This window comes from Salmo trutta, chromosome 21 (genome assembly GCF_901001165.1).
Source record: "Salmo trutta chromosome 21, fSalTru1.1, whole genome shotgun sequence".
Lineage (NCBI taxonomy): Eukaryota > Metazoa > Chordata > Actinopteri > Salmoniformes > Salmonidae > Salmo > Salmo trutta.
Window position 1 is genome coordinate 10,171,525 of NC_042977.1, and position 14,776 is coordinate 10,186,300.

The 14,776-nt window shown below is 44.0% G+C and overlaps 2 protein-coding genes across 5 annotated transcripts in view; one reads left to right on the top strand and one right to left on the bottom strand.

Moving 5' to 3' along the window:
- LOC115156642 (parafibromin-like) overlaps positions 1–14,776 on the top strand; it is a 76,648-nt gene that overhangs the window by 21,762 nt on the left and 40,110 nt on the right. The gene's annotated exons all lie outside the window — the stretch shown is intronic.
- LOC115156645 (beta-1,3-galactosyltransferase 2) overlaps positions 9,801–14,776 on the bottom strand; it is a 46,055-nt gene continuing 41,079 nt past the window's right edge. For all 4 annotated transcript variants that reach the window (XM_029704159.1, XM_029704156.1, XM_029704157.1 and 1 more), the window contains exon 2: positions 9,801–12,393. In XM_029704159.1, the coding sequence (XP_029560019.1) occupies positions 10,880–12,121 (1,242 nt within the window). In that variant the 5' untranslated portion in view covers positions 12,122–12,393 and the 3' untranslated portion in view covers positions 9,801–10,879. The remainder of the gene's footprint in view (positions 12,394–14,776) is intronic.

Consider the following 14,776-nt stretch of genomic DNA (forward strand, 5'->3'; position numbering starts at 1 on the left):
TTTGTTTATCCCTGTTAGTGAGCGTTTCTCCTTTGGCAAGGTAATCCATCCACCTGACAGGTGTGGCATATCAAGATGCTGATTAAACAGAATGATCGTTGCACAGGTGCACCTTGTGTTGGGGACAATAGAAGGCCTCTCTAAAATGTGCTGTTTTGTCACACAATACAATGCCACAGATGTCTCAAGTTCAGGGTGCATGCAATTGGCATGCTGACTGCAGGAATGTCCATGAGAGTTGTTGCCAGAAAATGTAATGTTAATATCTACCATAAGGTGCCTCGTCTCAAGTTGTTTTACTGTAGACCACGTGTAACCACGCCAGCCCAGGACCTCCACATCCGGCTTCTACACCTGCGGGATCGTCTGAGACTAGCCTACCAGAGAGCTGATGAAATTGTGGGTTTGCACAACCAAAGACTTTCTGCACAAACTGTCAGAAACCCTCTCAGGGAAGCTTATCTGCATGCTTGTTGTCCTCATCTGAGTCTTGACCTGACTGCAGTTCGGCATCGTAACTGACTTCAGTGGGCAAATGCTCTTCACAGATGAATCCCGGTTTCAATTGTACCGGGCAGACGTCGTGTGGGCGAGTGGTTTGCTGATGTCAACGTTGTGAACAGAGTGCCCCATGGTATGGGCAGTCATAAACTAAAGATAACAAACACAATTCCATTTTATCAATGACAATTTGAATGCACAGAGATACCGTGATGAGATCTTGAGGCCCATTGTCATGCCATTCATCCTCCACCATCACCTCGTGTTTCAGTATGATAGCGCAAGGATCTTTACACAATAGCTGGAAGCTGGAAATGTCAGTTCTTCCATGGCCTGCATACTCACCACACCTGTCACCCATTGAGCATGTTTGGGATACTTTGGATACGACAACGTGTTCCAGTTCCCGCCAATATCCAGCAACTTCGCTCAGCCATTGAAGAGGAGTGGGACAACGTTCCACAGGGCACAATCAACAGCCTGATCGATGAGGTGTCATGCCGTATTAGGCAAATGGTGGTAACACCAGATACTGACTGGTTCTCTGATCCACGCTCCTACCTTTTTCTTTTTTTTGACAATCATACCGAAAAGCATATCTTCACATTGATCATATTCTTCTTATCAACGTTATATATTTTTTTGGGATGTTTGAACTATTACATACCTTGGAGAATAACAGATGCAAACCAGTTGGAAGTCCAGTTCCTACTCTACTGTTGTAAAAGGGAGTTCATGTTCCTCTGATCGGTTTCTGTGACTAACTTATTACCCAAAGCTTGAGGTATATTGTTGTGCCCTGGCCAGCTCATTGACGTGTACTGTTAGCTCACTGCACCTCCAGGTCTTTGGGGCCTGTGATCTGTGTCCAGAGGCTGCCCAGTCTATAATGAGATTGGGCTCCAGGTACTGATTGTAGGGAACCACAGAGTACATGGAATGAGTCATGACTCGGTGACGTCTCTGCAAATGGGCAAACCTGGGAAGGTCAAGCTGCCTTTGTCTTCCTCATCCACACACACTGCAGTGGTCTCATTGTAGTGTATGTCTATCATTCTGAAATGTTAATACTGATAATACTTTGCCATTGCTGCTGTTTTAGTTCATTTCCAAGCTTCATTTTCATCAACGCTTCTGAAGACGGTTAATTCACAAAGCCGAATACAATTACTCTGAATTGCGTGATTGAAGAAGGAACTGTAAAGTCAAAGCATCCTTTGTGGAGTCTTATGCGTAGGAGAACGATGAATGCACATATCTCCTTTGTGACGGAATTATGGTGAACTTTCATTTTTTTCGATCAAGGCTGAACTTCATAGTCACTATATACTTTCAGTGCATTCTATTGCATTGTGTATCAGTTATTTGTTATGGTATGCGCAATATAGTTGTAGCTATGTATCACTTAATAGTTAACTGATTTGTTGTGTGTTAGTGTTCTGTTTCTTCTATATTATACAGTGCCAGTCAAAAGTTTGGACACCTACTCATTCCAGGGTTTTTCTTTATTTTTACTATGTTCTACATCATCAAAACTATGAAATAATACACATGGAATCATGTAGTAACTAAAAAAGTGTTACTCAAATCAAAATATATTATATTCTTCAAAGTAGCCACCCTTTGCCTTTATGACCGCTTTGCACACTCTTGGCATTCTGTCAACCAGCTTCATGAGGTAGTCACCTGGAATGCATTTCAATTAAAAGTTAATTCGTGTTATTTCTTTCCTTAATGTGTTTGAGCCAATCAGTTGTTGTGACAAGGTAGGAGTGGTATGCAGAAGATCGCCCTATTTGGTAAAAGACCCAGTCCATATTATGGCAAGAACAGCTCAAATAAGCAAAGAGAAATGGCAGTCCATTATTACTTTAAGACATAAAGGTGTCAATCTGGAAAATTCCAAGAACTTTGAAAGTTTCTTCAAGTGCAGTCGCAAAAACCATCAAGCGCTATGATGAAACTCGCTCTCATGAGGACCGCCACAGAAAAGGAAGACCCAGAGTTACCTCTGCTGCAGAGGATAAGTTAATTAGTTACCAGCCTATGATTGCAGCCAAATAAGTTCAACACAGACAATCCTCAACATCAACTGTTCAGAGGAGACTGCGTGAAACAGGCCTTCATGGTCAAATTGCAGCAAAGAAACCAATAAAGGACACCAATAATAAGAGACTTGCATGGACTAAGACACACGAGCAATGGACATTAGACCGGGGAAATCTGTCCTTTGGTCTGATGAGCCCAAATTTGAGATTTTTGGTTCCAACCGCCGTGTCGTTGTGAGACGCAGAGTAGGTGAACGGATGATCTCTGCATGTGTGGTGGTGCTTTGCTGGTGACACTGTGTTATTTAGAATTCAAGTCACACTTAACCAGCATGGCTACCACAGCATTATGCAGTGATACGCCATCCCATCTGGTTTGCGCTTAGTGGGACGATAATTTGTTTTTCAACAGGACAATGACCCAACACACCTCCAGGCTGTGTAAAGGATATTTGACCAAGAAGGAGAGTGATGGAGTGCTGCATCAGATGACCTGGACTCCACAATCACCCAACCTCAACCCGATTTAGATTAGTTTGGAATGAGTTGGAATTGCAGAGTGAAGGAAAAACAGCCAACAAGTGCTCTGCATATGTGGGAACTCCTTCAAGGCTATTGGAAAAGCATTCCAGGTGTAGCTGGTTGAGAGAATGCCAAGAGTGTGCAAGTCTGTCATCAAGGCAAAGGGTGGCTACTTTGAAGAATCTAAATATATTTTGATTTGTCTAACACTTTATTTTGGTTACTACATGATTCCATGTGTTATTTAATAGTTTTGATGTCTTCACTATTGTTCTGCAATGTAGAAAGTAGTAAAAATAAAGGAGAACCCTTCAATGAGTAGGTGTGTCCAAACTTTTGACTGGCACAGTACATGGTAAGCTAGAAACACTTAACATCAATGTTGGCTACACCCTTGAAGTGACTACCACAGTACTGTAGACACATTTTTCGATAAGAATTATTCAATGTATTTAGTTAGGATCTCTCTGCTTAGCTGATTGTCAGGGGTGGGGTGCTTTCAGTATAAAACAAGATGTATTGATTTATCAATTATTGGGCTGAACCCTGACCAGGGAAGTTTCATTATTTTCATCTCTGGAAATGGCAGAAATATGTATAACCTTTATTAAATGTCTTTTACCACTTATGGTTTGTAGTGCACCACCCATATCGTTTTTCTCTTTCACCCACGTTCTCTCTTGCAGATGTCCCACCCTTCATAATTCATGTAGATCAACTGGTACTTGTGAAATGATTCAATCTTCCTTTTGATACTGTACACTTTTTACTACTAAGCTATCTGGAATTTTTTATAGAAGGTAATACGGAGGATCACTTTGCATTTTGCTAGAATTTTATGACCCCTTGATGTATAATTTTTTTTTAAATGTTTGTTTATATTTTTGGCCTTACTGCTATTAGCCCATACAAATGCATCGAACAACACAGCCCCCCCAAAAAAATCTTTAAAAATCTGCTTATTCTGAAGTCTGTCCTGTATCTGAGAGAGACAGTGTAGTCAGACCTCTTTTTACTTTTTCCACATTTTGTTACGTTACAGCCTTTTTCTAAAATGGATTAAATTGTTTTCAATATCCCATAATGACCAAGCAAAAACAGTTTTTTAGAAATGGTTGCTAATTTATAAAAAAAAATACAAATATTCAGGCCCTTTACCTCAGTACTTTGTTTAAGTACCTTTTTGCAGCGACTACAGCCTCGAGTCTTCTTGGGTATGACGCTACAAGCTTGGCACACCTGTATTTGGGGAGTTTCTCCCATTTCTTCTCTGCAGATCCTCTCAAGCTCTGTCAGGTTGGATGGGGAGTGTCACTCCACAGCTATTTTCAGGTCTCCAGAGTTGTTTGATCGGGTTCAAATCCGGACTCTGTCTGGACCACTCTAGGACATTCAGAGACTTGTCCCGAAGCCACTCCTGCGTTGTCTTGGCTGTGTGCTTAGGGTTGTTGTCCTGTTGGAAGGTGAACCTTTGCCCCAGTCTGAGGTCCTGAGTGCTCTGGAGCAGGTTTTTATCAAGGATCTCTGTACTTCGCTCTGTTCATCTTTCCCTTGATCCTGACTAGTCTCCCAGTCCCTGCTGCTGGAAAAACATCCCCACAGCATGATGCTGCCACCATGCTTCACCGTAGGATGGGTGTCAGGTTTCCTCCAGACGTGTCGCTTGGCATTCAGGCCAAAGAGTCAAATCTTGGGTTCATCAGACCAGTGAATCTTATTTCTCATGGTCAGAGTCCTTTAGGTGCCTTTTGACAAACTCCAAGAGGGCTGTCGTGTGCCTTTTACTGAGTGGCTTCCACTCAGTAAAAGAGGAACTCAGGAGCTTTGTCAGTGACCATCGGGTTCTTGGTCACCTCCCTGACCTCGATTTGCTCAGGCCACTCTACCATAAAGGCCTGATTTGGTTCAGTGCTGCAGAGATTGTTGTCCTTCTGGAACTTTCTCCCATTTCCAGAGGAACTCAGGAGCTTTGTCAGTGACCATCGGGTTCTTGGTCACCTCCCTGACCTCGATTTGCTCAGTTTGGCTGTGCGGACAGCTTTAGGAAGAGTCTTTGTGGTTCCAAACTTCTTACATTTTAAGAATAATGGAGGCCACTATGTTCTTGGAGAACTTCAATGCTGTATAAATGCTTTGGTACCATTTCCCAGATCTGTTCCTCGACACAATCCTGTCTCGGAGCTCTACGGTTCCTACGACCTCATGGCTTGGTTTTTCCTCTGACATCAAGTTTTATTTGTCACATGCGCCTAATACAACCTTACAGTGAAATGCTTACTTACAAGCCATTAACGAACAATGCATTTAACAAAAGACCCCCCAAAAAGTAAGATAAGAATAACAAATAAAGAACAGCTGTAAATAACAATAGCTGGGCTATATACAGGTGATACCGGTACAGAGTCCATGTGCGTGGGCACCGGTGTCGAGGTAATATGTACATGTAGGTAGAGTTATCAAAGTGACTGCATAGACAGCAGTGTAGAAGAGGGGGGTGGGGTCAATGCAAATAGTCTGGGTAGCCATTTGATTAGATGTTCATGAGTCTTATGGCTTGAGGGTAGAAGCTGTTTAGAAGCCTGTTGGACCTAGACTTGGTGCTCCGGTACCGCTTGCCGTGCGGTAGCAGAGAGAACAGTCTATGACACGGGTGGCTGGAGTCTGTGATAATTTTTAGGTTCTTCCTCTGACACCGCCTGGTATAGGGTTTGGCCCCGGTGATTTACTGGGCCTTACGCATTACCCTCTGTAGTGCCTTGCGGCCGGAGGCCGAGCAGTTGCCATACCATGCAGTGATGCAACCCGTCAGGATGCTCTCAATGGTGCTGCTGTAAAACCTTTTGAGGATCTGAGTACCTATGGCAAATCTTTTCCTGAGGGGGAATAGGTTTAGTCGTGCCCTCTTCATGACTGCCTTGGTGTGCTTGGACCAGGTTAGTTTGTTGATGTGGACGCCAAGGAACTTGAAGCTCTCAACCTGCTCCACTACAGCCTCGATGAGAATGGGGGCGTGCTCTGTCCTCGTTTTCCTGTAGTCCACAATCATCTCCTTTTTGATCACGTTGAGAGAGAGAGGTTGTCCTTGTGCCACACGGTCAGGTCTCTGACGACCTCCCTATAGGCTGTCTTGTCGTTGTCGGTGATCAGGCCTACCGCTGTTGTGTCATCGGCAAACTTAATGATGGTGTTGGTGTCATGCCTGCTGTGCAGTCATGAGTGAACAGGGGGTTCAGGAGGGGAATGCGCACGCACCCCTGAGAGGTCCCTCTGTTGATCAGCGTGAGGGATGTGCTGATCCCTACCCCTACCACCTGGGGGGGCTCGTCAGGAAGTCCAGGATCCAGTTGCAGAGGGAGGTGTTTAGTCCCAGGGTCCTTAGCTTTGTGCTGGGCTTTGAGGGCAATATGGTGTTGAACGCTGAACTGTAGTCAATGAATAGCATTCTCACATAGGTGTCCCTTTTGTCCAGGTGTGAAAGGGCAGTGTGGAGTGCAATGGAGATTGCATTATTTGTGGATCTGTTTTGGCGGTATGCAAATTGGAGTGAGTGTAGGGTTTCTGGGATAATGGTGTGTTGTGAGCCATGACCAGCCTTTCAAATTTTTTCATTGCTACAGATGTGAGCGCTACGGTTTGGTTGTCATTTAGGCAGCTTGCCTTTGTCCCTGTGCCCAAGAACACTATGGTGGTCTGCTTGAAACATGTCGGTATTAGACTCAAACAGGGAGAGGTTGAAAATGTCAGTGAAGACACTTGCCATTTGGTCAGTGCATACACGTCCTGGTAATCCATCTGGCTCTGCGACCTTGTGAATGTTGACATGTTTAAATGTTTTACTCATATCAGCTGCGGAGAGCGTGATCAGTCATCCAGAGCAGCTGATATTTCATTGTTACATGCCTCGAAGCGAGCATAGAAGTTATTTAGCTCGTCTGGTAGGCTTGTGTCGCTGGGCAGCTCTCGGCTGTGCTTCACTTTATAGTCTGTAATAGTTTTCAAGCCTTGCTACATCCAACGAGCGTCGGAACCGGTGTAGTACGATTCGATCTAAGTCCTGTATTGACGCTTTGCCTGTTTGATAGTTTGTTGGTGGGCATAGTGGGATTTCTTATAAGCTTCCGGGTCAGAGTCCTGCTCCTTGAAAGAGGCAGCTCTACCTTTTAGCTCAGTGCGAATGGTGCATGTAATCCATGGCTTGGGGACGACGTCATCAAGTCAATTTGGAGATGACGTCATCAATGCACTTATTGATGAAGCCAGTGACTGATATGGTGTACTCCTCAATGCCACCGGAAGAATCCCAGAGCATATTCCAATCTGTGCTAGCAAAACAGTCCTGTAGTTTAGCATCTGCTTCATCTGACTACTTTTTCTATAGCCCGAGTCACTGGTTCTTCCTGCTATAATTTTTGCTTGTAAGCAGGAATCAGGAGGATAGAATTATGGTCAGATTTGCCAAATGGACTGCACTGTCAACTATGGGACCTTATATTGACGTGTATGTGTGTGCACCTTTCCAAATCATGTCCAATCAATTGAATTTACCACAGGTGGAGTCCAAGTTGTAGAAACATCTCAAGAATGATTAATGGAGACAGGATGCGCGGCGCTCAATTTCGAGTTTCATAGCAAAGGGTCTGAACACTTATGTAAGGTATTTCTGTTTATTTTGAATACATTTCCAAAAATGTCTAAGCCTGTTCGCTTTGTCATTATGGGGTATTGTGTGTGTGGATTAATGAGGAAAACAATTTAAAAAATGTAGTGTAAGGCTGTAACATAACAAAATGAGGGGAAAAGAAAGGGTTTTGAATACTTTCCGAATGCACTGTATAAGAAAAATCAGGACACTTTTTGTGTGTGTGTTATTTATTTAACCCCTTATTTTTGCCAGTAAACTGTCTCTATAAATATACAGTACCATTTAAAAAGTTTGGACACCTACTCATTCTATGGTTTTTATTTTTACTATTTTCTACAATGTAGAATAATAGTGAAGACATCAAACAAATTAAATAACACATATGGAATCATGTATAACCAAAAAAATTGTTCAACAAATCAAAATAGATTTTAGATTCTTCAAAGTAGCCACCCTTTGCCTTGATGACAGCTTTGTATTCTCTCAACCAGCTTCACCTGGAATGCTTTTCCAACAGTCTTGAAGGCGTTCCCACATATGTTCAGCACTTGTTGGCTGCTTTTCCTTCACTCTGCGGTCCAACTCATCCCAAACCATCTCAATTGGTTTGAGGTCGGGTGATTGTGGAGGCCAGGTCATCTGATGCAGCACTCCATCACTCTCCTCCTTGGTCAAATAGCCCGTACACAGCCTGGATGTGTGTTGGGTCATAGTCCTATTGAAAAAGTACTGTTAGTCCCACAAAGAGCAAACCAGATGGGATGGCGTATCGCTGCAGAATGCTGTTTAAGTGTGCCTTGGAATTCTAAATAAATCACTGACAGTGTCACCAGCAAAGCACCATCATACCACCTCCATGTTTCACTACACATGCAGAGAGAATTCGTTCTCCTACTCTGCGTCTGACAAAGACATGGTGTTGGAATCAAAATTTTCAAATTTGGATAGGACAGATTAACACTGGTCTAATGTCCGTTGCTTGTGTTTCTTGGCCCAGGCACATTTCTTCTTATTGGGGTCCTTTAGTAGGGGATTATTTGCAGAAATGTGTATACTTCTACTCTACAGCAGAGGATAAGTCAGGCCCAGCCACTGGGGAGCCAGGCCCAGCCAATCAGAATGAGCTTTTCCCACAAAAGGCCTTTATTGCAGTCAGAAGTACTCAAAATGAGAGAAACAAGCATTTTGTCCATAGGGAAAATTCCTAGTATTTTTATTTTATTTTTTATTTCGGCTCATGAAATATGGGACGAACAATATGTGGCGTTTTATATTTTGATCAGTGTACTTCCATACATTTTTTTTCAACTGGTGCCAGGGGACGTTCAGACGAGTCTTGAGTCCTATGGGCGTCTTAGAGCAAAACAACCGACATGTTCGTGTCGGTGAGAGTCATCTTTGCACAGAGGGCAGTCCCTCCAGGATTCCGCGATTCTGTGATTGCATAATTCAACGCATATGATGCGGTAGTTCGCAATTTTGACCAATACCCACACATTTAGCGCATAAAAGGGTCCAATCAAAAGCGAGTTCGTCATTTTTACCGATTTACTGGACTGTTACCATGGCAAATGGCCCAATCCAACCACACGTCAACAGGTACATTTTTTTTTTTATGTAAAAAAAATCTCTCCTCCCTGGCCTGTCAGCATATTCGCGTGCAAAAATGTGTGATTGTTGATGGCTGACAGGCAGTATAATGAACAGAAATCAATGTCATTTGCCAACAAAAATAACAGCTGATGACCGTGCAAAACAATTTCCAAATGTTTTTGGAAACTAGAGAATGTCGACAATCAAGTCACTTCGAATCAGAAAAACATATGAGAATGTCAGAACAGTTCCCGCAGCGGCAGAGCACTATGACTGAAGTGGTAGCAGGAAAGACTGGCAAGCGCTGAAAGAATCAAGGTGAGTGGTGTTTTACTCAAACTTTTACTCCACTAACCTTGGCTTTAGTAGGGGAGTCGGCACTCTGCTCTCCCCAGTCTGTCTATGGAGAGCGCTGCTCAAAGCACTGAGTGCAATTTGTCAGCTTTGCTGTTTTAAACTCTCTAAAATGTAATACTGATCACGAAAGCACAATCTTTCTGGATTTTTTTTATTTTATAAATGGAATAGTAAATATCAACCACAATTCTCTATTTTTACATTTTTCATCTCCCTTACGACCCTTTCAGAAAAACTCTTCAAAATACTTGATTGTGATAACTTATTAGAAAGAGATTGATCAGCTTTAAATCTGTTGGATGCATCTTGTGTTGATGGCAAGCCTGATGGAGAGGTGAGTGGATTATGACAAACTGTTCAGGAAAATAACCAAAATTGAGCACTTTAGATGTTTAATTGTTTTTCTATTATGTATTCTGCTCAATATCGTCCTAAAACTGAGCACATTACTTTTATTGCTTTATATGAAATGAATGTGGGAAAAACATTGCAAAATGTATTGCAGAATTTCAGAAAAGTTTACGCAAAATCAAGCTTTTTTGGCTGCAGAAATCACACTTTGTTAAATCCTGGAGGGACAGAGGGGTCATAATAGTGTGTAGCCCATACTGTTCGGACGCTGCATACAGAAGTTGGCAGATCAGCTGTACCGACTTCAGACGAGTCCCAAATTGTGGTAGTCGTAGAGCACCCTCGTTTTCGTGAGTCATCTTTCCATAGAGGGGTTATAAACGTTTGTAGTCCAAAACTGTTTGGACGATTTTGTGAGGAGACCGATTTTTGGGATGTCTCATTGTCTGACAAAAACTGCTCTAGCTCTATCAACTTTCACCACAGATGCTGAAGTGTGACGTGTGGATCCAATGCAAAAAAAAAACATCTCTAGCTGAAACTTACAAATATTTTTACTTTTTTTATTATGCTACTTCAATTCAACCTTAAAAGGAAAAGTATTTAAACTCAAGTTGAACAAAATGGATACTAGACAGTGACAGTCCACCAATAGTCTCTAAGATGTATCCACATAAGTAATGTCTTCCTCTGTACACCAATGCATATATTCTTTCAATCAATTCATGTATTAAATATGAACTGTAGTAATAAATAAAAAGACAGCCTTCAAGCATTAGTTTGTCCGAAAACATGCTTGACTCGGTCACCTCTTGCTCAGTAACTCCTGCACAGGCAATGACCTAACATCACACTCAACCCTCTGTCACCAAATAGGCTGTACCCCCTGCAGTTTCCTTTGGCGAAACCTGTCCACCTTGTCTTTGGACGTGTTGATGCAAGCGCTGTGCTTGTTGCTCTGCAGGTGGTGCCAGTACTTGAGCAGTTCGTTGGGGTGAAATTGGTGGGAGGTTATTAGGTGGCTATACTTGCAGCTGGAGTAGGACACCCGCCAGTGGTTGAACAGGAACTCATTAGGTGGCGGCGTGGGTTCAATCCGCAGCTTGGCCAGGCAGATGCCCACGTAAACGTCCTCCAGATGCAGCCTGCGGATGCCCAGGGAGGCCTTGTAGATCTTTCCAGCCAGGTCCCCTGAGAACACATAGCCCGTTCCTGAGCAGAAAGTAGGGTACACCTCGCTGGGGTACAGCTTGGGGGACATGTACCACTTGCTATTCTTGTTCCTGTTGGGTGCATAGCCCCTCATCAGGTAGCCCGTAATGTAGTCCCGTTTGGGCTGCATCTCTGGCCGGAGCAGCTTGTGCACGAGATACTCTGTGTTGACAAACATGTCACTGTCTGTCTTCATGACATAGTTGGCGCCCGGGCAGTGCGCGGACACCCAGTGCATGCCCATCAGGGTTTTGATAGTCAGGTTGTTGTAAGTGTCCATGTAATCCTGCTGGATGATGTCACGGTGCCTCCGGCTCTCGGCCTCCAGGCTGCTCTGCTGCAGGCGGCCCACCCTGCCCTCCTTCACGCCCAGCAGGAAGAGCCGAACAAAGCCTAGGCCCGGGACCATGCTCTCATTCCCCCAGGTCTGCCGAATGGTCCCCCTGGCCTCCACCTGCTGGGCCTCCGTGGCTATCAGCAGCACCAGGAAGGGCTCTGGGTTGCCCTCCCGGCACTTGTCGGGCTCGTTGATGATGTAAGGGTATGGCTCTGAGGTCAGCAGGCCCCTTAGCCCGACTTCTCCACTCAAGCTAGCATTAGCCGCCACTGTAACCCCCTGTGGAAAGGAGTCCTGAGGGGAACTGAGGTTGGCATTTCTTTCCGGAGGCGCAGGGGGAACCAGTGCGTCCCTCCATAGAATCTGTGATGAGCTGTGATTCCCTTTTTCTTTGGTAGAGTGTAGTCCTCTTTCGGTGTAAGCCACTGGGTGCTCCCTCTGCCATGTTGGCCCCCTGAGGCCTGGCAGCCAGTCTTGATGGCCCAGGATGATCAGGAGCGAGAGGAGAGACAGTAGGCCAGCGACGTGTGTGTAGCAGTGGCGCCTCCTCCACTGCATGGTGTCTATGTGCACCACCTCACTTGGGCAGCTGTAACACACTCAGTCAAGTCAGGCGTATGCTGTGTGCGACCAAACTTTTTTTATCGTTGATAAACCAAGTAATTAGTCGAGGGCTCCTGAGGGAGCTACATCAGAGGTGGTGCATGTATTGAACCGTAACATTCAAGTCACTTTGAATTGTTGGTCAGTTGTCAAACCTGCCCATATGTTTCAACCAGGTTCATGCTCAGGGATAAAGAAGAGTCTTCAGCAGAGGCCAATGTTTTTATCTAGGAGAAAAACAACAGTGATAATGTTAGCACAAGTTAAAACCATCAAATGCTTTGTCTAGGGTGACTGAGGGATTGTAGTGATGTGATAACATACAGTGTATTGAAAGTATTCAGACACGTTGACTTTTTCCACATTTTGTTACGTTAAAGCCTTGATTAGGGGAAAAAACTATTTAATCTACACACTACCCCACAATGACAAAGCAAAAACAGTTTTTTGTAGTCATTTTTGTGAATGTATTAAAAATGTAAAACTACATTTAAAATAGCATTCAGACCCTTTATTCAGTACTTTGTTGAAGCACCTTTGGCAGCGATTACAGCCTCGAGTCTTCTTGGGTATGATGCTGCAAGTTTGGCACATTTGTATTTGGGGAGGTTCTCCCATTCTTCTCTGCAGATCCTCTCAAGCTCTGTCAGGTTGGATGGGGAGTGTTGCTGCACAGCTATTTTCAGTCTGAGGGGGCGGAGGTTCATCGTAGAGATGGTGCCAGGTTTCCTCCAGATGTGACGCTTGGCATTTAGGCCAAAGAGTTCAATCTTGGTTTCATCAGACCAGACAATCTTGTTTCTCATGGTCTGAGTCTTTAGGTGCCTTTTGACAGCCTGCTTGCAGTTTGCCAAGTGCCTTTTTACTCAGCTCTAGGAAGAGTCTTGGTGGTTCTGAACTTCTTCCTTTTTAGAATGATGGAGGCCACTGTGTTCTTTGGGACCTGCAATGCTGCAGACATTTTTTGGGACCCTTCCTCAGATCTGTGTTTCGACACAATCCTTTCTCGGAGCACTATTGACAATTCCTTTGACCTCATGGCTTGGTTTTTGCTCTGACATGCACTGTCAACTGTGGGACCTTATATAGACAAGTGTGTGCCTTTCCAAATCATGTCCAATCAATTGAATTTACCACAGGTGGACTCCAAGTTTTAGAAACATCTCAAGGATAATCAGTGGAAACAGGATGCACCTGAGCTCAATTTCGACTCTCATAGCAAAAGGTCTGGATACTTATTTAAATAAAGCATTTGTTTTACTTTTTTTAATATAAATTTGGAACAACTTTTTGCTTTGTAATTACGGGGTATCTGTGCAGGTGGAAAAAATGTATTTAATACATTTTACATTAAGGCTGTAACGTAACAAATTGGATAAGTCAAGGGGTCTAAATACTTTCTGAATGCGCTGTAACTATCATTCATCGACTAATGTTGAATTAACTGGAAAGTATATTAGCTGTTCAAAGCTTATGAGCCCTTTTAAGTGTCATTTAGAGATGTCTTGCTTAAACTGGCTAATGAGCAGCCCCTACTTTCTGCGAGTTGATGGTACAGTGGTTCCTCAACTAAAAGTTTTTAGCTCGTGTCGTGACTGTTTGTGGTAGTGTGGCGCACTGACGGAATCACGCAATCACAAAGGGGAGTTAGAACGCTGATTATGCTTTTGGTTTCTCCCTCTAAAAACCGAAATAACAAGCTGGCTTTATTTACCACAGTGTGAAAGATTAATAGTCCTTCTTTGCTAATGTGAAGGAGTCCAGTGGGGGGGGGGGGAGATGTGGCCTATATTTTCGAGACCTGAGCTACTTCATATTTATGAAATATACAAGTTTATTTAGGCAATTGAATATACACTGCTCAAAAAAATAAAGGGAACACTTAAACAACACAATGTAACTCCAAGTCAATCACACTTCTGTGAAATCAAACTGTCCACTTAGGAAGCAACACTGATTGACAATAAATTTCACATGCTGTTGTGCAAATGGAATAGACAACAGGTGGAAATTATAGGCAATTAGCAAGACACCCCCAATAAAGGAGTGGTTCTGCAGGTGGGGACCACAGACCACTTCTCAGTTCCTATGCTTCCTGGCTGATGTTTTGGTCACTTTTGAATGCTGGCGGTGCTTTCACTCTAGTTGTAGTATGAGACGGAGTCTACAACCCACACAAGTGGCTCAGGTAGTGCAGCTCATCCAGGATGGCACATCAATGCGAGCTGTGGCAAGAAGGTTTACTGTGTCTGTCAGCGTAGTGTCCAGAGCATGGAGGCGGTACCAGGAGACAGGCCAGTACATCAGGAGACGTGGAGGAGGTCGTAGGAGGGCAACAACCCAGTAGCAGGACCGCTACCTCCACCTTTGTGCAAGGAGGAGCAGGAGGAGCACTGCCAGAGCCCTGCAAAATGACCTCCAGCAGGCCACAAATGTGCATGTGTCTGCTCAAACGGTCAGAAACAGACTCCATGAGGGTGGTATGAGGGCCCGACGTCCACAGGTGGGGGTTGTGCTTACAGCCCAACACCGTGCAGGATGTTTGGCATTTGCCAGAGAACACCAAGATTGGCAAATTCGCCACTGGCGCCCTGTGCTCTTCACAGATGA